The sequence below is a fragment of the Penicillium brevicompactum genome (assembly GCF_028827555.1).
Source record: "Penicillium brevicompactum strain IBT 35665 chromosome Unknown utg000003l_segment0_segment0, whole genome shotgun sequence".
NCBI lineage: Eukaryota > Fungi > Ascomycota > Eurotiomycetes > Eurotiales > Aspergillaceae > Penicillium > Penicillium brevicompactum.
This window is the reverse complement of record NW_026623206.1, coordinates 3,391,154-3,412,997: the sequence shown is the minus strand read 5'-3', so window position 1 is coordinate 3,412,997 and position 21,844 is coordinate 3,391,154. Positions and strand designations below refer to the sequence as shown.

The 21,844-nt window shown below is 49.9% G+C and overlaps 11 protein-coding genes across 11 annotated transcripts; 3 read left to right on the top strand and 8 right to left on the bottom strand.

Annotated features, from left to right (window-relative positions):
* Nucleotides 1-681: 681 nt before the first annotated feature.
* Nucleotides 682-1,350, bottom strand: N7506_005166 (uncharacterized protein; the record flags this gene model as incomplete). Its single annotated transcript, XM_056954460.1, has 1 exon — nucleotides 682-1,350. One exon carries the CDS (start codon nucleotides 1,348-1,350, stop codon nucleotides 682-684), a length of 669 nt encoding a protein of 222 aa, XP_056813349.1.
* A 659-nt stretch (nucleotides 1,351-2,009) lies between these two features.
* Nucleotides 2,010-3,344, top strand: N7506_005165 (zinc finger protein; the record flags this gene model as incomplete). The annotated part of the gene is made up of 1 exon (XM_056954459.1): nucleotides 2,010-3,344. One exon carries the CDS (start codon nucleotides 2,010-2,012, stop codon nucleotides 3,342-3,344), a length of 1,335 nt encoding a protein of 444 aa, XP_056813348.1.
* Nucleotides 3,345-3,790: 446 nt separating this feature from the next.
* N7506_005164 (uncharacterized protein) lies at nucleotides 3,791-4,815 on the bottom strand (the record flags this gene model as incomplete). Its single annotated transcript, XM_056954458.1, has 4 exons — nucleotides 3,791-4,003; nucleotides 4,053-4,162; nucleotides 4,218-4,550; nucleotides 4,599-4,815. The coding sequence occupies 4 exons, from the start codon at nucleotides 4,813-4,815 to the stop codon at nucleotides 3,791-3,793; spliced, it is 873 nt and encodes a 290-aa protein (XP_056813347.1).
* Nucleotides 4,816-6,038: 1,223 nt separating this feature from the next.
* On the bottom strand, nucleotides 6,039-6,934 carry N7506_005163 (DUF3716 domain-containing protein; the record flags this gene model as incomplete). Its single annotated transcript, XM_056954457.1, has 2 exons — nucleotides 6,039-6,861; nucleotides 6,924-6,934. 2 exons carry the CDS (start codon nucleotides 6,932-6,934, stop codon nucleotides 6,039-6,041), a joined length of 834 nt encoding a protein of 277 aa, XP_056813346.1.
* Nucleotides 6,935-7,968: 1,034 nt separating this feature from the next.
* N7506_005162 (uncharacterized protein) lies at nucleotides 7,969-9,004 on the bottom strand (the record flags this gene model as incomplete). The annotated part of the gene is made up of 2 exons (XM_056954456.1): nucleotides 7,969-8,592; nucleotides 8,717-9,004. 2 exons carry the CDS (start codon nucleotides 9,002-9,004, stop codon nucleotides 7,969-7,971), a joined length of 912 nt encoding a protein of 303 aa, XP_056813345.1.
* A 1,086-nt stretch (nucleotides 9,005-10,090) lies between these two features.
* On the bottom strand, nucleotides 10,091-11,549 carry N7506_005161 (uncharacterized protein; the record flags this gene model as incomplete). Its single annotated transcript, XM_056954455.1, has 4 exons — nucleotides 10,091-10,205; nucleotides 10,299-10,497; nucleotides 10,577-10,708; nucleotides 11,375-11,549. 4 exons carry the CDS (start codon nucleotides 11,547-11,549, stop codon nucleotides 10,091-10,093), a joined length of 621 nt encoding a protein of 206 aa, XP_056813344.1.
* A 788-nt stretch (nucleotides 11,550-12,337) lies between these two features.
* N7506_005160 (uncharacterized protein) lies at nucleotides 12,338-13,246 on the top strand (the record flags this gene model as incomplete). Its single annotated transcript, XM_056954454.1, has 2 exons — nucleotides 12,338-12,479; nucleotides 12,543-13,246. The coding sequence occupies 2 exons, from the start codon at nucleotides 12,338-12,340 to the stop codon at nucleotides 13,244-13,246; spliced, it is 846 nt and encodes a 281-aa protein (XP_056813343.1).
* Nucleotides 13,247-13,884: 638 nt separating this feature from the next.
* Nucleotides 13,885-14,830, bottom strand: N7506_005159 (DUF3716 domain-containing protein; the record flags this gene model as incomplete). The annotated part of the gene is made up of 2 exons (XM_056954453.1): nucleotides 13,885-14,668; nucleotides 14,772-14,830. 2 exons carry the CDS (start codon nucleotides 14,828-14,830, stop codon nucleotides 13,885-13,887), a joined length of 843 nt encoding a protein of 280 aa, XP_056813342.1.
* Nucleotides 14,831-16,606: 1,776 nt separating this feature from the next.
* Nucleotides 16,607-17,650, bottom strand: N7506_005158 (alpha/beta hydrolase; the record flags this gene model as incomplete). The annotated part of the gene is made up of 1 exon (XM_056954452.1): nucleotides 16,607-17,650. The coding sequence occupies one exon, from the start codon at nucleotides 17,648-17,650 to the stop codon at nucleotides 16,607-16,609; it is 1,044 nt and encodes a 347-aa protein (XP_056813341.1).
* Nucleotides 17,651-18,628: 978 nt separating this feature from the next.
* Nucleotides 18,629-19,520, top strand: N7506_005157 (DUF3425 domain-containing protein; the record flags this gene model as incomplete). The annotated part of the gene is made up of 2 exons (XM_056954451.1): nucleotides 18,629-18,776; nucleotides 18,832-19,520. The coding sequence occupies 2 exons, from the start codon at nucleotides 18,629-18,631 to the stop codon at nucleotides 19,518-19,520; spliced, it is 837 nt and encodes a 278-aa protein (XP_056813340.1).
* A 314-nt stretch (nucleotides 19,521-19,834) lies between these two features.
* On the bottom strand, nucleotides 19,835-21,808 carry N7506_005156 (uncharacterized protein; the record flags this gene model as incomplete). The annotated part of the gene is made up of 3 exons (XM_056954450.1): nucleotides 19,835-21,322; nucleotides 21,386-21,531; nucleotides 21,724-21,808. The coding sequence occupies 3 exons, from the start codon at nucleotides 21,806-21,808 to the stop codon at nucleotides 19,835-19,837; spliced, it is 1,719 nt and encodes a 572-aa protein (XP_056813339.1).
* Between the last annotated feature and the right edge of the window lie 36 nt (nucleotides 21,809-21,844).

The window sequence follows — 21,844 nt, the reverse complement described above, 5'->3', positions numbered from 1 at the left end:
TGTATATACTTGAGCTTTTCGTGACGATGTATCTGATACTTGTGATATGAGTTATGATTTTGGAATTATTGGAGAGGTTGACTGCATTAGTTTATATCGAATCGAGCGTTTTAGGTTTTTGATTCTGTCGGCTGTGGGCTGTCATACGAGGACTCTGTGGCGCAAAGGGATAGAGTTTGGCAGGCATTACTGCATCTAGGGTCGGAGTGCCTCTCGGGCTTTTCCTTCATAGATGACATTGGTACTCAGTATCGAGACTAGTGAGGGTTGATGGTTGAAGGTCGGAGTGGCTGCCTGGTTTGTCAGGTTTTGAGCAGATACAGTGGTACTGAAAGTTCAACACTTATCAAAACACAATGTAGATAGCATAGATCGAGAGAGGTCTCTCACTCTTCGTCTTCTAAGTTGTGTCCCACAATACACTGGATCCATTATCGTACGTGCCTCCTTTTCTAGAAGTCAATGCAGAGCCGCTACCACTCGTGTGGGGCAATATTACGGCAGTATAAGAGCAGCAGATCCTATCACAAAGGCTCTAGGGCTCGTGTGGACTTTCGGATCTAAGCAACAAATCATTTGATTCCGCGATTCCTAGAGCGAATAGTGTCCATTGTCATCAAGCAACGAGCTTGCAAAATGACCATAACAGAAGAGCACCACTGAGATCATTCTTGGGACGACCTAACAGATCCTCTTGGCCTTTTTCTTGGCCTTTGGAGGGAACAAAAACCAAGTCGCCATGGTCAGAAGATACGGCGAAAGACTCCGATAATTCTCGGTCCGCCAGCGAAGTTTGGCCTCCATATCATCTCTGATCTCCTTTTTCTCATTCTCTGAAAGATCAGAGCCGCGAAAGCTAGTACAACACCAGCACTCGGGAGTGCAGTGTCCCACACCCTTCTTGAGTCCAGTAAGATGCCTTTTGGCACAACAACCACATTGCCGGCTACAGCACCCCCCTTGCTCCGAGCAGTCCTGAACCAAGCCTTCGTTCATGTACCAGGTAGGATTGCTTCTCAAGTCGTGATACTTTTGCTGGTTGCCTCGTCCTAGTAGGCAAAGAGCTCGATATAGAGCTCGCTCTGTTTCACGAAATTGCTTTTTCTCCTGCTCAAGCGTTTCGTCCTCTTCTCGAAGCCAAGACTGATCGCAGTCAATAGTTGCCGCCTTTCGAGAGGCTATAGCCCTATGGTTCTTTGTTTCTTCGCGCTGCACATGCTCACGCATTGCATAATCGGCGACAATCAACTCGATAGCACGCTCAGATCCGATGCAGTCAACATCGTTTGTAATCAGGTTGCTGTTCCAAGAACATTCTCCCAACATACGTTCGCGTTTGAAAAATCCCATAGTTGCGTTTGAATCTGAGTGGATAGACTTGGAAGAAAGTGCGAAGATTCAGATGCATGAACTCACCTGGGCATATTTGCTTTATGACTCACCGGCTCCCCGAGCCTTGGAAACCGACCGTAGATAACTTTGATGATTTGCAACTCCGAGCATGTTTATTATCTTTGGCTCCTGTGGTTTGGCCTACGCGTTTCCAAGGTTGGCGGTTCCGAGTGGCTCCATACACAAGTATAACTAGGTATCTGCTGTCAAGAATGAATGACGCCATTCGAAGAAGATTTATGCCGATGACTCAATCTTCTTGGGTAGGAGCACTACAATGTCGTGCAAATCACCAGCCCCGGATGATAACCGCTGTTTTGCAAAACGTGTGGAAAGGAGAGCACTAGAGGTAGATTTTATTTTTCTCCCAGTTAAGATAGCTGGACCTTCAATCCCAGAGGCTTCTGCAGCTTGTGCTGCCCTCGGATAGATCGAGATGGAGAATATGTTCCAAGGTTGGATTGTACCCTTGGACTTTGGTAGTTTCCTAATCCGGCTAGTCTGCCGCCATGTCTGGTGCAGCGCCGTCAATCGAATTGTATCTCTTTTCGTATCTGGTATCCAATCATCCACAAGTTCTCTGTTCCTTCTGCCTATTCCAATCACAGCAGAGTACGATGGCTTCTTTACGGCGCCTTAACCAGCGATCCAGCGAGGACTCGCCGATATCCATGACCTCGTCACCCCATGAGGCCCTTGATCTCACCAACCAACTTTCTGCCCTGCTCGACAAACAGCATAATGACGCCGTGATGCAAAATTTACAACTGGATCACGGATCCCCTCCACTCACGATACTTGCACGCGTCCTGACGCCGCAATCGGTGACAAGCACGTCGTCGTCGTTCGCGGTATTTCAACAATCACAGCAATCATCACAGAGTGTGGAGTTTCGTGTGATTGGATTCGGCCAATGTGGGCTAGTCTTTGAAAGACCAGGGCGTGGCTTCGTATTGAAGGTCGCGAAGAGATCATATCAAGACGCTCTGTGGAACGATTTCCTGGCGCACCTACGGGTGCAAGAAGCTTTTGATAGAATCGAAAACAAGAACTCTGAAGTTAGGGTGCCACGAATTCTCTCATACATTTCTCAAGAGAACACTCTGTGGTGGAAGGAAAACTCCAGCCTCTTCCAGAACGTACACGAATCTATCACGTTACCCGCCATGGCTTTAGTTTCGGAGAGGATTCTCCCAATCCCAAAGATTGCTCGGGAGGTGCTGATACAACACTACTGCGCTGCTCCATCCCGGGCTGCAGTTGCCAACAATCCCACAAATCGCGACTGCTTGGTCCGCCTATATCTGGGCCAACGACGCACTACCAAAGTTCCGCCACCCAACTTCACCTTGAGAAATTACAACATCTATTTAGACCAGATGATTGAGCTCAACTTCCCTATCAACAGAATAGCAACTTCCATCGGGGAGGCGCTGGCAGTCCTTCATTGGTCCGCATATGTGGATGCGTATGATGTTGAATTCGTCCTGGGTAGCGAAGCAGACGCCAGGTACTCCCCTGAAGTCCTGGCTGCCCTACATATGACATCTGATCAAGTAGCGGCGTTACCACCCCACACTGATATCGAGTCCATTGTCAAAGTCAAGTTTAGTCGTCGAACAACACGAATTTGGCTCCTTGATTTCAACCTCTGTCATATATGGCAAGAGGACACCGCAATCAAGTATCCAGAGGCGCTTATCAATCAACTAGTGGAAGCATTCTTTGAGAATGATCCATACTATCCCTTGCCCCTTATGGACACGAATCCTGAAAAAGAGCTGTGGGAACTGTTCACAAGGGTGTATCTTGACAAGGCTGAGCAGATACTCCGTGAGAAGGACGGACGACTTTCAAATCTGCCGAAGCTTTTTATCGATTGCTGCATCAATCGAGAGAGGTTAAACTTGCAGAAAGGCATGCCGCATGGACACAGAAACAGCCGACAATGATGTGATCTTGTTTTTTGCTCTTTCATTTCCTAGGTTTCTGAGAAGGACGATGCAGATTACCCAAACAGCTATTACGCTATATCTTCAAGAGACATTGCTTTCCCAAATTGCTACTTTACTTATCAACCTTATTGTGTCACAATATGAATTAGAGTGGGTAGATGAGAGTCGATCGCTTATATGAAAGATTTATTAGCTTTGACCACCTCTTTGCTCAAACCCTACTCACAATGTAAGAACTAAATTCCAGTAATCAATCATCTAGAAAGTTGGTACTTTGTGTCAAAAAAGATACTAAATATGCCGCTGAATGGGCGAAGACAGACTTTTATTATGACCGGGTAATACTAGCAAAGGCGCATAGGCAGAAAGAAGAATCGAGACAAGCAAGGAGTGATAGACGCCCAAAGAAAAATAAAAGCCAGAGGACAAACGCAACAACAAAATCACTCCACACCCAACTCATCATCCATGTCCTCATCCATGTCAGGGTTGTGGTCAAAGATGAGGTCGGAATCCCCCGACCCTTGGTGTGTGCGGCGAGACGAACGTTTGGAGGTGGTAGGCGACATTGATGCCGTCTTCTTCATTAGGTATACAAGGAGACCAAGTACCTGTTGGAACTCGTTCTCAAAGACACAGACAGGTTTCATCGACCACTGGTAAACATTAGAATCAGGGTCATTAGTACAATTTAGATATACTTACCCGAGACTCATTGTCCAGCTTCATAAATATGAAGTGTATGGTATCGGTAGAGATACCGTAAACGGTAGTGTCTTCCTTGCCGAGAACTTTACGCTGGCGGTGCACGCACGCTTTTAACATGTTAGCCCAAAAGTGGTTCCAACAAGGATATCGAGATATAGTTACCCATGTAGGCCAGCGCCTGAGGAATCCCTTGAGTACCGCCCATTGATCTCTTGGCTTCCACGATCACCACGTTCAGCTCGATGTCTTCCTCGTCTCCGTACCAGATTCCATAGTCGGGACGTCCCGATAGTGTATGTTGCTTCCCCTTCCATTTCACGGGGCTAAAAGCCCATTGGCGTTCCATCTGGATGTTGACGGGTCGTGCAGATTTATCGAGAGATGACGATACTAGATCATGAGCACAGACAAGGAGGATGTTGAGCTTGCAGCGGATGATGGCTTCGTTTGCAGAGCTAGCGCCGAGTGCGCGGTCTGACTTTTCTAGCCAGAGCTCTAGCTATGGTTAGCCACTTCTTTGAGGGGTTCATCGGGCTCACATACTGAGTTCTTCGGGGAGAGTGACAGGTACAACAGAGTCAAACTCATCATCTACAGTCCGCGTGAGACTAAACATCTTCTGGATGTCTTGAAGACTCAACGCGGTGACTGCGATCGATGAGGGCTTTAAACCATTCAGGATACTCGCCAAGTCTTCGATGGTAATCTTATGTTCGACCAAACGGTGAAACAAATTTCGAAGACCTTTGTCGGTAGACATGGCGAATAAAGGCTGCAGAACGGTGTTTTAAAAATCGGAAAACAGAACGCTGCTGATTGTGGGAGAAAGGAAGTGGGATGAAAGTTGAAGGGCGAAAGGGCTCGAGAAGGGCGGGCAGGCAGGCACGAGAACACCAGAACCTTGGAAGAGTGGAATACGTCCAAGGTTTATGTGCAGTTTATCCAAGAATATCTGCCGAACTACTGAAGGGCTCCCGTCAGGGCTTTGTATTGTCAATCCGAGTATCCCTTTACTTCTAGAGTCATGATATTTTTAGCTCGACTTGAAATTGTGTGTGGGAAACGCCTCTAGATGCCGCTGTCTGCCAACATTTCATGGCAACGGATCAGCAACATGCAAGCACCCTAGTTGTCTATGTTAATTCACTTTCAAAGTGAGGTTTCATAATTCGCTCTTTGTGAAGCAGAATACCCCTAGAAGCAAGTTCCAACCCGCAGTCTTGAGATTCAGACTTTAAGTTCACTTCGACCTCTAGTTCACTGCTTCCATCATGCAAATCTCATGACCTCGAGTGTCCAATACTGATCACAACACGTTATAATCACTTTCAGAAGCTGGCGGTACGTTCTTCCAGACCTCATGAAGTTGCCAGAAGCCAACGGCCCCAGAAGCATTCAGTTCTGACATCCTGAACAACAGGCATCCCAGAAGATCCAAAGTCATAACTGAGAGCCACCTATACACCTATATTTGAGCGCCCAGAGGCCAAAAAAGTGAGTTCCAAAGAATTGCACAACTCAGTGACTCAAAAGGCATATGGCGTTAACGGTTTGGGAGCAGAATGCCAGGAGAAGAAGTCGTTGAGGCTCCGGCTGCGCTTGCGGCCAAGCAGCACGAGCCGGCGGCAAATATCAAGTACGCCAGCCCTCGATACGGTGCCTTCGGGGAGGAGGAGGCCGACCCGGGGTACTGGGCAAATCGGGCGCGCAATGTGCCGTGGAGCCGCTGTCAAAACGCGGCCAACACCAGGAACAGCCTCCTCTATGAGATGATGGCGATGCCGCTCCTGCGGGAGCCAATGCTGCAGAGAAATTCCAAAAATAACAAGAGGAAGATTGTTGATGGCGAAAAGTACAATCAGCAACTCGGACAGTCTTTGCACGCCGCGGAAGCTCTATTGGCACACTCCGTGGGGGAAAAGCTCCCCGCGGAGGGGGCATGTCTCAACTGCCAGAAACGGGACGGAAAGTTCATCTCCTGCGTCAAGGTACCTGGTAGGAGCCACTGCTCCAATTGCCATTGGTACGGTCGCGCCCAGCGCTGCGAAATGAACACTGGGAGGCGACGGCCTCGCTAGTTGACTCCACACGCGCAGCGGTGCGGATCGCCGCGGTAATGGTATCGCGGCAGCGAACCACGTCGGTCCGGCGGACGGGGAGACTCTGGTTCACCCGGGACATCACGTCCTCCAGCGCCACAGAGGCACTCTGTGCTGCCGACTGGTGTTCAGCGACAGCAGTGCTCTGGCGGCTCTGGAGGACGGAGAGCCGCTCGTGTTGGGCGCCGAGACGGTCGAAGATTGAAAGTATTTCAGCCTGAAGGCGCGCGCCGGAGTTGGGTTGGGGACCACCACGGGAGATCGCCGCGTGGTCTTCTGATTGCGGTTCTCCGTGGCGAAGGATGGTGCAGCTGCCACCCTTGCCGCCGTACAAGCAGTTGCCGCAGCACTTTGGAAAGCCTGGCTCATCGATCACCACGCAGAGGGGGAAAATGCCCCCCCCCGCGAGGCAACGGTCACAGCGGACGTCCGCGATGCGGCCAACGATTTGGACCAACACGGCCTCCGCGTTTCTGATACTGGTGCCGATTTCTTCGTTCCATCTTTCGGACCCAGGGGCCATGGTGGTTCGCACCACCGGCTCCCGCTTGGCTGGCTGTGCCAGCAGAAACTTCAGGAAAGCAGACTTAATCAGGTCACCTTCCTTAGCGGCAATCCAGGGAAGGCGATGCGCGTGGTTAGACCATTCACCAGCCGCGGGGGCGGTGTTGTCCTCGTTGAGGTGGGGGAGAGAAGCGGGAATTCGTCTGTAGAGATATTTCATTGTCAGTCTGGCTCTTGTCATATTAACTCGGATTAATAGTCTTACGGCTGCGTCATATTGCAACGTAACTTGAAGGGGAGGTGAGAGGTGAGAGAGAGAGAGAGGAAAAGAGAGAGAGAGAGAGGAAAGGAGGAAAAGGGAAGAAAGCGAAGGAGGGAATACACGCGTCGAGTTGGATGGGTGTCCACCGGCGTCTTGTGACTTCTACATTTGATGCGCACAAGCTATTGTTGCTACCTCAGTCCCCTCTTTTTCATGTTCGCCATTGATGATATTACTATGTATGATCGTGATGGCAATTGGTCTGAGGTATTCGGAGTGAAACTCATTCATCCATGGTTCAAACAATACGGACATAAAATCGAAACAAACCGTTCAGCTCTTTGATACTTGATCTTCTGGGTACATCAAGCTTTGGCGGCGAGTAGAGTGGTTAATTCAATAGACAATGAAGAGTCGGCTGTTCGAACATATAACATTGATCAATATAGACTAGCGTGGCCAGGATCACATTACAATATGTACTTCACGTGTGGCATTCATGATTCATGATGTTGTGGTGCAAACAATTGCAAATGCCATAAAAGAGGCCATATCGTTGGCTCAACATCTCGAATAGGTTTGTAATTACTGCCTGGGAGAAGGGAGAAGGCAAAGGGCAGCTCTTCAAACATAATGGCCGTTTTGTAAATTTACCACATATTGTGATACAGAATATTTTACGGGGGCATAGGAAGCCTGTCAAATTTGTAGACTCACAACCAAGCACTGACATTTCGCAGGATCATATCGAACCCCTTTCAACCCACGTCGTCATGTCAGCTTCTGCCATACCCAGCAGAAATCTCAGCACCTAGATTCCCCCATAGTTTGTTGCGCCGATATGAGGGATGACCAGTACACTCCAGATCAAGAGCATTCCACCCATATATTTGGCAATTGGCAATCTACTTGACTATTAGAACGTCCACTTCAGATTTCGTGTAATTAGAATGGACACACGGAGTACCTAGGCACTAAGGATATCAAGAATAAAAAATAAAAACGGCAGCGGTGATAACAGACCCACCAGCAGCAAAAGCAAGAAGCTTTATGTAAACCAAATCACCATCCGCAAAGCAGATGCCAATGAACCAAATGAACGAAACGATACCCCTACTACTTGGATGTCCTCCCCCTCCACTCTTCCGATCCTAGGCCCTGTTGCCTCCCGCGAGATAGATCCCTCCAAGATGTCCACGCTTCGCCAATTTGGCGGGACTCTGTCAGCAAGATTTCCGACTTGGAGACCTGTCCAAAAGCGCACTACCGTGTCCCATTCATCCCCTCTTAGAGTGTATCTCAAGAGGTTCTCCGGGTCTTCAAATATCAATAGCGCGGAGCTGGGAGTACAATAAGTTATTGCCGCCTCCAGTGATGGTGAAGTATAAATCCCTGGGCCAAACTCATTGTCGGCGTATGCCGATGAGTGCACAGGACAAAAGAGAGCCATGAGGCTCACTAGTGCATTCCTTGTGACGCCTCGATATAGTTTTCGGCCCTTTACCCTGTCTGCCAAAACACTTTCGATCTCTTTGGTAAACTTGTCTTTGTTGCGGTTGAACTTGAGCTTTGCGGCGTTGAGTTGGAGAGGAAGGGGGGGCGCGAAAAAACGGAAAAATTGACTCTGTCCGGTGGCTTTGCGCAGAGGTTGTGATTTGAGGGGGAATTTGTGCTTTCGCGGCGAAATTGTGGCCGATCGGAAATTGAGGAAGCGCTTCATCCAAGCTTTCGATCTCCCAGGAGATTCGATTCATATATCTCCAAGGGATCATGCCTTGATCAAACAAGGCCTCAACTATGAAGAACCACCGGCGTCCATCTCCCAGTTTTATCAAATATAAATCGTCCTCTAACTTGTGGCCGGGGTCTTGGATGAGTTCGTTCAGAAATTCGACTGACTTTAGCCAGAAAATGCTCGAGAGTTGGCCCACAAGATAATCTCCTTGCTCTATTCCAGGGCAGATAAATTCCTTTATGCCCTCCGGAATTTCTCCCGGATATCCAAGTGCAGAAGTCCAAGCGGGACTATATCCTGCTTTTTGTAAATTGGCTGGGATGCGCTCTAGCTCCTCGGTTTCTTGCATGCTTGCGATACTTGCAATAGCACCTTGCTTTGGCTTCGAACACAACAGCTGATTTAGAGACTCAGAGTCTACTGGGCTGATTAGTGCCGAATTTGACGACGACGATAACGTTGAGTCGGTTGTGAGGGAGGGGGTTTTGGAGTGGGATCGATCTTGAGATCGCAAAAAATACTTGTGCTTTTCGCTTCGTTCGGGATCGGAGCGCTTTAAGTGTGACATGCTGACGGCCGTCCAAAAACGGACAAAAACCTTAAAAAAATCCCTCAACTCGGGAAGAAAAGCTTTCGTGCAATATTTAAGTAGTAGGCGTCAAGTACGGAGTAATTCGAGATCCAAAGCAAGTCTACTATCGAGTCGCGAAAGTTGGCTGCGTGCCTGCCACACGCTGGGGAGTTCATAACGAAGGAACTACCAGCGGGCTGGTCATGGCCGGGGGGGGCTCCAACTACATATACGGCACAATGCCTCGGCTGAGCAGACCGATATCCTGAAGGAAGCCGTCTGGGAAGGTCCGTTCTCAGTGAGGACTGTGACTCCAAACAGCCAGTTGCAATTCCCGGAGCCGCCCGCTGTTAAATTTCCACCCGTCCGACTTGGCGATCTACTGGAAAAAGGATAGACTCGTCAGTCGAGCATTCTGCTCCGTGATGTCGCTGGTCTGTTGGTTCCTGTGTGTGTCTTTTGTGTGTGTCTTTCCTGCGTGTCCTTTCTGTGTGTGTTCTGTGCGTGTGTTCTGTGCATGTTGAACATTCCTTATATCAATGTCGGTTTTTGTTTCGGTGTTTTGTCAGTTGGTTTCTTCTGTTAGTCTGGCTGTGTGCCTTGGTCTCTCTATTTTTATAGCTTAGATTATCAAAGAGGCCACTAAATAAACAACCCGCAAATATGGGGGCTGTGATCTGTTGATAAACTGGCACAGCAATTTTTTATTCCAGTCATTGGTAACAAATACTAAATACTCTGTATGAGGCCCGATGTTGCAGCTAGACCAACCACCAGGGCAACCTTGGACATAACATGCACGCCCTCGCTAACAATAACACACAAGCAACCGTAAACTGCCTCCAGTCACATGAATTTTCGATACTAAAGTTCACCGTCCTCCTCTTCGCTATCATACTGGTCATCACTAGCGTCCTCTTCCTCTTGCTCGTCAAGCACTGAAGATCTGCCTGCAAGACCGGCATTCTCAAGCGAGTGTCTTGGGTGATTAATCTGCCTCATCCCAGCCTTTAAAAGTAGTTGGGGGTCGTTTCAGCAGCCGGGAGATGCGCCATCTAGAATGGGCTTGTACTCATGGCCGAGCTCCTCAGCGAGTGCCAGTAACATGTTCTTGGGGAGGTATCGGCCCGGAGTGCCCCAGTATGGTTTGCCGTGCTCCCCTTTCATAACACGGATGGCCTGCTCTCCTCCCTGTGAGTCTGATTGCCATGCGTATCGCAGGAGCTGGATCACATAGTGAAAATAAAGATATCTTGCCGCTGGACGAAAGTCTGTTTTGAAGATCAGACGTCGATTGTCAAGATCCTTATATTTCAATGGAAGATCTCGTGTGATCTGCGTGTATTGCACCGGTTTCAGTAGCCCACGTCCAGTATTCCTGGTCAAAGGAACCTCGTGGCTTGAGTCGTTTGCGAGCTCGCTTCAGGCTATCATCGAGATGACGCTTGCGATTCTCTAGTGCGGGAAGGTCAACCAGGGCGTCTGATGAGATCGTTCAGTTTGGTGTTTTTTGATCAATGCAAGTGGAAGGATGGGTGTGGTGCGCGTACAAGGAAACTCCCAAGTCCGCCTAGTAGACAACGGAGGTTAACCATGGAACCGCGTGTATTCCCGAGAGGGTAACAACTAACCAGCCACTGCCGTGGAGTATTACACAAGCCTCAGTCGGGACCTCTTTTTAACTGTCTTTCTAATTGTCTTTTCAACTCTCTTTTTGGCTGTCCATCCAAGGTTCCAAGTAATTGTCAAATCATCATGATTGGTCGAGAAAAAGAAGTCTTGGCTAAGCCGTGATCAGTGAATGAATTATTGTGACAAGGGCAATGAGCCACATCAGTACCCTAGTCACATAGGCACTTGGGCGAAAAGGTCATAGCCAAACCCTGGTGATGGCGATGGTCAGGTTCGCCGGTTGCAATATCGGCCCGTGTGGCGTTCGGACTGGCTCCGGTCCTTTTGAAAAGAAAAAGTCTCCACCGACAAGGCAGCTTTCAAACGACAGCACGCCGTTTGTCCGAAGTGAGCGAGTAGTGAGAGTTGCCTTGGTCGAAATAGGAAACAGGACTCATTCCTGCAATGCGCCGAAATAGAGGATGTGCACTGAAGTGAAAAGGCATGTTTGGTAGGTGCCATGGCATGTAATCATACCCTTGTCCTCCACGTCGGCCATCTCTTCATCCTTTTTATCAGTTGTGACTGTCTGAGACGGATCTGGAGATTGTCTCAACTCGTTTGGAAGACCAAAACAAGCGATCTTCAGAGCTTTCTGTAGCAAGTCGAGGTTGAGCTGACCAGAGGTGGGAGAGAGCAGAGATAAGCTCATGAAGTGGATCATTTTACTTTTTTCTCACTTTTTTCTCACTTCACTCTTGTTTCTTCCCCAGATGAGAATTCCCATAGCAACGCCCATCCATCAACTGGCCAGAAGCACCCCACAGTGTTGATCGAGACCACTTGCGACATCTCGCAGAAAGGTCGAAGCGGCAGAAAGGGAAGACGGGAAGAGGACCCAATCAGAAGCTGGGAGTTGAGCATGAGTGTATGAGCAGGATCATCGTGCCCCGAGACGCTATACTGAACTCTCGCACGGGGTGCCGATCGGCGGCTATTCTTGTAACTGTGTGTTGCCTCTGCCCTTGGCGCACATCATCTGGAGTAAATAAGTACTCGCATAATCAAGTCCCTGAGAGCTTGACTCTGTAGGGCGAAGGAGAGTAAATAGGCGAAATCCTGTTTTGGGCGATCGACAGTTCTGCCTGAGGCCGCCATTCCTGGAATCCTGTCAGAAGCCAAAAAAAAACTCAGACGTGGGCGACACATTCTTGGGCTTCCTTTTGATTTGCTTGTTCTATTTTGCATCGGTTGCTACAGTCGCATCAAGAGCTCCGGGGTATAGACCCGTAAGCTTCTTTGGTCGACGTCATACACCAAAAAAAAGAGGGACCCTTTCCGTTTTCTCTTCTGCATCCGTCCACCCCTCCCTGCGCGTCGGCGCGTATGTATCTTTCAACTTGCATTGATCCTGTGAATTCCTCCATGGCCTTCTCCTCGTTACCCCTCAACTCTCGCGAAGCTTGAATCACTCATCCAGCCCCGGGCGCCTCAGGGAGGATGCGATCAGGCTTGCATAAACCCGGCGCACTTCCGCTGCTCGCCTTGGTTGTGTTCTCGCTGCTCACATTGGTCCCTTCGCTGTCAAGCATTTATAACTTGAAGCTCGCGGATTTTAGCTTCTACTCCGGTGCTGCTCGCCGTGCGTGTCTCCCACCCCCTTTCTACAACAATCCCTGAACCTCCACCTAACAAGCCCCTGCAGACCTCCCCCTCCTCCAAGATGGCGTGACCGAACTACCACAAGCACACCCTTTCGAAACTCGCGAGCCGCGACCTCTCGCAGCTCCTCATCGGTCCCGCGTGAATCTTTCACCGCGAACCGCGCGAGCAGCCAATCCTGCCGCCATCTCAGCTAGCGAAACCGTGAACAAAAGCCGAATCGTCTCCCCCCGTGAATCGTCATTCTCATTCAGCCGCAGAGCTCGCGCATTCAGATCATATTTCATCCAGCACCTCGACGACTACCCATTCCTCTCATCTTTCTCCAACCGCACTTTGGCCGAACCGCATTCACATCCCCTCAATCATTCCCTCCCAACCGACCAGCATACGATCGCACCTCAGATCGATGAGCTCGAGCATCCCTTGACCATTCGCGAAATTTACCAGCAGGCCAGTCGCTATGCCATTGATTTTGGAAAATTAGCCTCGGCTCGCGGATCCGAGTACGCTCGATCAATATTCTCCACGGCAGAAACGCCGTCAACGTCAATACCCCATCCGACGGATGTGGAGTTGGACTCGGGGTCAGACTCGGGGTTAGATACCCCAGAGCAACCAGAGCAACTCCAGAAAGTCGGAGCGGAAGACTCCTCCGATGCTGCCGCCGGTCGGCACTCGCAGGAGCTTCAGGGTAGTTGTATGGCGGTTGTCATTGGCCTCGTGGCGGGAATCATGTGGTTCTAGCCATGGTGGCCTTTTTGGTTTTCCATTTTCATGTCCGCTGATATGTGTGATGATCTTGTGTTTTGTTCGGCGCATCTTAGATACTTGTAGACAATAGGGCTCGGGTTTAGCCTTTATATGGACTCTAATAATCACATTTACCTTATACTTATCTTGCTCAATGACATTGTAAATCCGCCTTCGGTGGAAGATCTCTTATGCATTCTTTTCACCAATTTGAGGAACATGATCCATATCATGCCAAGGGATCCACAGACAAGTACAGCCGCCGGAAGGCCCCAGGTATGACTATTGATGGCTACAAGCTTGCAGCTTGTGCCGATCAGACGTAGAAGTGCAAACACGCCAGTGCAAAACCATTCAATGCGACGCGTGCATTTCCACCTGAATCTAAATACTTCGAGTCCAAGTTCGGCACCTTACGTGGAGAGAAGCAAGAGTTTGAAGATCCATAATTTCGAGTTGGACTAAACGGCCTGGAAAATGATATCAATCGACGGGTCCTAAAGCTCAATGATAGAGGACAGCAATTGTTAAATTCCGGTGCGTGACGCTGCAAAGGCTGTATTCGAAGAAGAAGAAAAGGAAAGACCACCACGAAGCTGCTGTAACCTCGGACCAACCTAGGCTTCAGAGATTCACAGTGCTCTGTCCGCCAGTCTCATCTGTTCCACCAAGTCGAGAACGTGATCAAACTCAGCCTTTATCTCGTCGGCGGTCGTGGTCGGAAGATTGGCCCTGATGTCCGGGATCGACTCAGAGGCGTTCGCTTGTGCCATCATCACCCGCACAAAAGCTAATCGGGAGGAATCCAGGTACAGGCGGGTTTGAAGTTGGCGTATGCGTTTCTCGAGATCCTCCAACGCTGCGGCCCGCTCCACATCCCTACCGCGGCGAATCGGCTGGTCACCCAGCGAGAATGCCGATGAGCGGGCGCGTTTACGGCCCTTGGGCTTCGCCCCACCGATAGGAGGTTGGTAAAAGTCACAGCGCCCTTTATTTCCATTCCACTGACAATTTCCGCACGCCGTGACTGTTCGATCGATGTCGTTGAATCGGATGCATTGTGCCCATGGGCCGTGTCCTTTCAAACAGCTTTGGCACTCCTGTTGGGAAATTTCGCCGACTGTCTGTATCAAGATCGATTCGACGTTGGCAGCGCTGGCAGAAACCCGTTCGTGGAGACGCTTTCCTGTATATCGAGTTGTCGATCGCTGGCTTGGCTCTCGGCGGGATGGGCATTGGACCATTACTGCGATTGCGGAGGTTTTGACACGGTTTGCGGTTTGAGCAACTTTCCATGGCAGTGTTTTCACGAGTTCGGCCCATTCGCCGGGATCTGTGTGTCCTGCGCCGGCTATTGCCTGGGGGATGGTGAATGGGACGCCAACATCGTGATGGCCAGGTTCTTCAGCAGGTGAGCTTATATGATGTTAGTTATCAGACAGTATGGTTAGGTACCAGACCCATGGAGTCTGGACCCGTAGTTGACTCAGATGTTCTCGAGCCTTGGAAGGATACTCACTGGGTATCATCTTGTGGTGCTAATATCTGCTGCACATTGGTCGGTTGTGGTACAGCCATCTTGTAGAAGCACGATGACAGTACTGACGAGGGACGAAGGTTGACAGGTAAGAGTGAAGACAAGAGACTTGCAGAGAAAATGGATGGTAGTAGTGGTGCGGGACGAAAGTGAGGAGCTAAGAGTGAAGAGAAGAAACGCAGAGAAGGTAGAGAGGGTGGTGTTGACCGGGGACAAAATTGAGGAGAAAGTAAACAGTAGAGAGCCACCTCTTCATCTGAAGTACATAACGCCCCGGCATATATAGCTGTAAGCTCAGGTCTACTACATCGGTAGGATCACAGCAGTCTATGAACTTTGTACTTAAATCAGGCCCTCATTCTTGGCTCAAGTATACCTCGTTCTTGCCTGGGCCCAGCTGTCCACGGTTTATTAACTCATCTACATGCGCTAAAAGTCTGCTTTGAGACATTGTTGGTCTGAATCGGAAATTCAATGCCGAGGTTGTGTGGCTAGTTACCCAAGTTGTGCTGTAAGTCAAGTGTGATCTATATAATACCATTGATCGACTCCAGGGCTATTCTGGGGAAATAATTCCAATCTAGCATATACATGGTGTTCGATGCTACCGAGATCCTATCTTTCAAACTTTTTATAGCTTCTGTGTATAGAATAAATATTTTGAAGACTGGTAATGGAGTTAATATAGCTCTCGACTCAGCCGTACTTAAATCACTAGGTATGCGTACCATATTTCCTCTGCTCGCTTTTATCAGGGCGCTCAGGGTCAGGCTCACTGAGTAAATCCCAGTGAGTGTAATTGGCTGCTCAGTGAGCGTGTTTGATTACTCGGAGACCTCGGGATTTGTCGAAGGCATCTATTGTGCACTCAGTCACGCTCCGTCCATACCCAAAAGGGCCCCTGCCTCACAGTACTGTTTATTTCTGAATCACATTCTGATGGCCTGGTCAGCTTCAATTTCTAGAGGTCTTCCATACTACTCCACCCTCAGCCCCGACCCGCCCAAAAAGGGCGATGGAGCGGAAATGATGCCAAAATTCAAGGCACAGATTTAAACTGTGCTTCAATGACGCAAGAGGAAGATCCCTCTATTTATGGGTACCTTTGCTGAGACTCGGAGGTATAAATTGAAGCTATGTTACCTCCCTGGGTCATTGGGACACTTTGATCCTTCATTCTTATCTTGGTCATCGGTCGAATGCTGTTCTTTGCCCAGCAAGATGATCTCGCCAAAGAGACGCGTCATAAGCCAGCGGAAAAGAGCAGCTATAATTTCGGCGCTCATGCAGCTGAAGATCGCATCCGAGACGAAGATAAAAAAATACCCAAGACCAAGAAGATGTACCGCTAAGCCGTCGATCAGTGGATGAAGTGAGTTGCGATACACTAGTACACGAGGGACCATCAGATAATTTTCCGACTGACTCTTAGATTCATTCAACGAAATAGGATCAAGAGATACCATATCGGACCAGGCTGTGCGACTCCAGATCATACACTCATCAAAGAATTTCTTCGCTGGTATAGTCGCCGCGTTGTAAAAGAAATAGGAATGTCCAATATTGGATTCAATTGATGTAGTAGCTTCCTTGAACTAAATGGAAAGCATGATGATACAATCTTTTTCTTAGATTGGCAGGGTAATGGGCAGGGATCAAAGACAAAATACATTGATCAAGTACTCAGAGGGCAACACAGTCGACCTCGTAGCTTGCACAACAACAAGCCAGACAGCGGCCCGCGGCCCAATTAGAAGTAGGAATTAGAGACAGGAGTCTCCATTCCATTCACAATAAGATGGTGTCTTTTCCCAAGCCTAACGAAGGTTCACCCGGAAGAATTGGGTGAGCTTGTCGAAAGGAATGAGGCCCACACGATCATAGAGGTCGACGTGACCGGCACCTGCCACCCAGACCAGCTCCTTAGGCTCCTTTGCATTTGCATAAGCGTACTCGCTGAACTCACGCGAGTGTGCCTGGTCACCTGCAATGAATAGAAGAGGGCGGGGCGAAATCGAATCAATATCATTGAGCGGGTAGAAATTCATAAACTTCGGGTTACTGGTAGTTGTCCGTTGTGTTTCCAGCTCCCGCCTGGTGCCTTCGGGAATGAACTCGCCACGTGGAGTAAAGTAGTAGTCATAGAACTCGCGGTCGACGACACTCGTGTTGGCTGTGATTTGACTTGGGACGCCGCCGGAGTACTGGATTTCACCCCCATTCGCCTCGACCCAGCGCTGCTCCGCGGCTGCGGCGATGATAGCCTGGCGCTCCTCGAGGCTCTGTGACTTCCGTAGCCCATCGCGGTTTACGGCGCCCATATCGTACATGCTTGCTGTTGCGATAGCCTTCAGCCGTGGGTCAATCTTTGCTGCACTGACCACGAAACCGCCGCTTCCACAGACACCGAGGGCACCAATCCGCTCGCGATCCACAAAGTCCTGGGTGCCGAGATAGTCGACGGCGGCACTGTATGCTTCGGCATAGATATCTGGGGATACCCCGTTGCGTGGCTCACCGCCGCTGGCGCCCCAGAAAGGAAGATCCAACGAGACGGTGACAAAGCCTTGCTCAGCCAATTTGGTGGCGTAGAGGTTTGCGCTCTGCTCCTTCACCGCACTCATTGGATGGCCAACAACAATAGCAGGGGAGCTAATGCCGTGGGTCAGATTGTTGCGGGTGAAAAGGTTTCCCTGGATTGTGGTGCGGTATTGATCCTGGAAGGTGATGGGTGTGACCTTCACAACATCGCTGCGGTAGAAGTTATCGGCTCCGTACGACATATTCTGTGCCAAAGCCGACATTCCTTGAAGGGGAAGCATCATGCTCAGCACGGTGACAGTGTTTCCGAGCAATCTCATGATGCCTGCTGTTGAGGGTAAAAAGCCAGGGAAGAAGGGTGGTTGGAAAAGAAAGAATGAAGACTGAAGAGCCTGTACATCACCCAGCGTGTCGTGAGCTTTATAGCCACTAGTTCCAATACTGATGCCTGTCCCACTGCTAACGTTCTGCTACTTCTGTAGATGCTTCCAGCTTTTGCCAATGTACCCACCATACCAGGGCCGCGTGGCGCCAATACTCTTCACCGAGACAATACCGTCGTGCCGTGATTGGTGATGCGCAGTCGATGAATCCAATTAGGTAGAGTTTATCCCCCTAATCAACGTGAGGCGGTATTCATGGCTCGAACCGGTGCTAGCATGGAGGTGAGGATCAGCGAGATTAGCACTGGCCCCACGCGACTTGCACCCTGCAGAAGCGTTGTTTACTCCATTGTCCGGAGTATGTACCATGGCTCAACAGCTGCAACGGGCTTATACGATTCCGGCCCAGGAAAGGATCATCGCATGATGGTCGTCAGTCACTTCCTGAATAGGAAAGTTTCTCGGCCGCAGGTGCCATGGGCTTACCGTTCGGAAAGTCTCTGGTCTTGGCTTTCAACAGGACCTCAGGATTGCCACTTCCCCACGATTAGGACCATGTCTCGCCGGTCTTATTCTCTTTTTAGAGATGAGGTTCGTTAGCGTGTGCCTAGACCACGGGTGTGAGCCAACGAGGAGACAAAGATAAAGAAAACTGAGGATAGTGGGTCCGGGCACCAACATAACCTCCTATCATTGGTGCTTGGCGCATAAGCAGCCTGCATTAGCGCCCAAATTAAACCCACAGGATCGTCCAATGGCACGAGACTCACGCGAGATAACCTCTTAATCGGCACGTTAGCTTCCACCAACCTTAATATCATGTAAGCCGCCTGCATATCCCCGAAGGTCCCGAGGCCTTTGCGATTTCTTTCTTCGGACATTCCTTCGATCTCGAATCCGACCGCAGATCTCATCATGGCCTCTTCCGACAAGCTGGACCAGCCAATCGCCCTACGGCAAATGTCCCATCAGAGTTACATCACGCGCCAGAAAGAGGATTGGGCTGGTGTCACAGATTCAAAGGAGAGGAGAAGATTACAGAACAGATTGAACCAGAGGGCCTGTGAGTGATTTGAATGGTACTTGTAGATTTACAGACTAACCTCTGCGGAAAAAAGGGCGCAAAAGGAACTTGAAGCAGGGTGCCAAGGAACGGTCCACTGAAGGGGCCACCGATGTGGGAGAAAGAGCAATGAATGAGCAACTCACTACGACTACTGTGCGTCAAAGACGCGCTCTTCTGAAAGATTTTGCTTTGGATGCCCTGCACAGTTATGTGACAAACCAGCCCAATACGGATCAGCTCATGAGAGTGATCCAATTGAATACAATTAATGCTATGACATCGAACGCCACAGCCCTTAAACTACCAGTCGATTGGCTCATCTGCCATTCTATCTCGCCATTTGGGTTCACAGGGCCGACAAGATCCACAGATCTTGTAACTCCCTCCGGCCCCCCGTCGTTGGTTCCGACAGACCTCCAGCTGAGAACCCCACATCACCCTTGGATCGATCTGTTCCCCCTGGCTAGGATGCGAGATAATCTACTGGTGGTAACACATGTATTTCAAATCTTGACCGAAGACGACGAAGAACAACTGTGGGCCGACCTTGTGGAATGGGGAGGTAACGGTACGGAGGGTGCTGGCTTAATTGTTTGGGGCGAACCATCAGATCCTCGTAACTGGGAAGCAACAGTACCTTTCCTTAAAAGATGGGGGTGGCTTTTGCAAGGTTGCAGCGAAATTCTGGAAGCGACAAATTACTGGCGACACAGTAGAGGTGAGGGACGCCTTCGCTTTTAGGCGTAATAGCCGGTCGAATGAATTACGTCTAAAAGAAGGCAAGCAGTCCGCAGGTGTGTCCGGAGCCTTGTTGGGTGCCTGATTGGCCAGGCTTCCTGCTGCTAGACAGAGTATTTCAAGAGGGCTCTCTCTCTCTTTCTCTCTTTCTTCTCTTCGTCTCTGGCAATACAAATCTACCATACCGTAATTTCTGTTTCTTTCTTCCGATAGAGAATGGTGGGTATTGATGACGGACGAAATAACGATGTGAATCTGTACATTTAACAAAGGCATATCTGTCACTTCAAAAGTCGAAAAGCATATCTGTATACTGCTCATACCTGATCTCTAGAGAGAATCGAGTTCAAAACATGCGTTAGCGCGCCCTGGCAGTCGGGGACTAATTTCTTAGATCTCCAAGCAACAAATCTGTCCGGCCTGACAAGAACGCAGCCACTTTCTTCCACCCCTCGGTTTTCATGCCAGTCCCGATGCACATCACTGTAGTCGAGCCCGAAGCCGATACCACACACATTGATAGGGATTCCGGTTGAGCTGGCGATGTTTTTGGCTGCTTCTTTCCAACCGTCACCACCGATCCCCGTGAAGAGACAAAAGGCACCTTTGCCAGCTAGGTCGTGTGTCGAAACTTTCTTGCCACGGGTAGGGATATCCAGCCAAGCGTGAGGGAGTCGGCTGCCAGGATATGTTGTGACTTGAACTTGCAGGATTGGACTGCCCTCTAATTCTGGCCTGCCGTTCTCCTCGTCCGCAAGATAGACCGCAGTTGATTCGTACCACTGATTGTAAGCGGCACCCCAACTATGAAGCTCGGTCTCTATGTGCTTCATGGCATGATGGACTTTCTCGCGATACGCCGCCCCTTCATCAGTTGGTTGAAACAGCACAGACAGTTGTTTTGAACCTTCTTCCGGGGTTGCAGCAAACATTCCCACTGATTGCCAGACATCCTTTTGCGCGTGAAGGCCGTTATTAGCCTCCCGAACAAGCATAGCACCAACGGGCTGGCGCTCCTTGCTGTATGACGCTAACAACTGATGGCCTGCAAGTCCCTTAGACACATATGCAACCTTCCACGCAAGATTATACGCATCCTGAACACAAGTATTACTCCCCAACCCAAATGCAGGAGGGTGGCGATGTGCGGCATCACCAAGGAGGAAAACATTAGCATCGTCAATGGAGTAAATCTCGGCGATACTTTCACGCACAGTCCAGTGATCCATACGCAGAATCTCGATATCAACAGATTCATCTCCAATTAGTTCCCGTATACAATGGATCAACTCGGGGCTTTCAGGCGTCAGCCCCTCGAATGGGTCGCTACCATTTGGACCAAAGCCTACCAGCACCCATTGATCCCAGGGACGGACCATGCGCAGATGTGCCACGAGGCCGAAGAATGAAGTCCGATCGGGCTTCAAGATCCAGTGAAGAGCAGCGTGGCGGTCCTCGTGCATATGACTTGCCAGGTCCGCGCGAATAAGAATATTGCAGGCCTTGCCACCACTGGGCTTGCTGAGATACTTGAAATCCAGCAGCCGGGCTACCTGGCTTCGTGCCCCATCTGCACCGAACAGGTACTGGGTGCGGACGTGGAAGGTCCCATGGGTGAGATTGTCCCGGATAGTGCATATGTACCCTGCCTGCACACCATCACAGTCTAGCTCCTGCAAGCTCACCAACTCGGTAGAGAACCGGACTTGGAACTTGTGATGAGAAGCATACCGCACTAGAAGAGGCTCCAATTCCGACTGGGAGAACTCAGCATACTCACACGGAGTGATGCCGAACGCGTTGCCCTGACAAAAGTTCAGTTAAGACCCACTAGAAGAATAAAATTGGGACATTGGTGGTAGACTTACAACACAGGACGGATGCTCGGCCCATCCTAGGACTTTGCCATATTCTTCGCCGACCATGCTCTGGGACCAGCGCATTGACTGAAAGGCACGACCGCGGACTGATTGCTCAAGAGCTTGCTTCTCAATCCCCAGGTCGCGCAGACATTCTGCAATACAGTTAGTAGGTAGGCGAGGTCGGTGGGGGGTCTTTTAATCGACATGCCGAAAGCGAAGGGGTTAAACGAATGAGCCCTAGGAGTGTCCGCGGTACCGGACGCCTTAGAAATAACGAGTCCCTCGAGCCCTACCCACCCTGGTAAATATCACTGCGACTTCCATGACGTTCGTGGAATACCTACCATGTTGTCCAAGAAAGCTGGCTAGGCCGAGTCCCGCAGGTCCGGCACCCACGACAAGAAACTGGGTTTGCACTTCCAAACCCATATCGACCGTATTCTTCGGTGGGATCAATGAATCTCA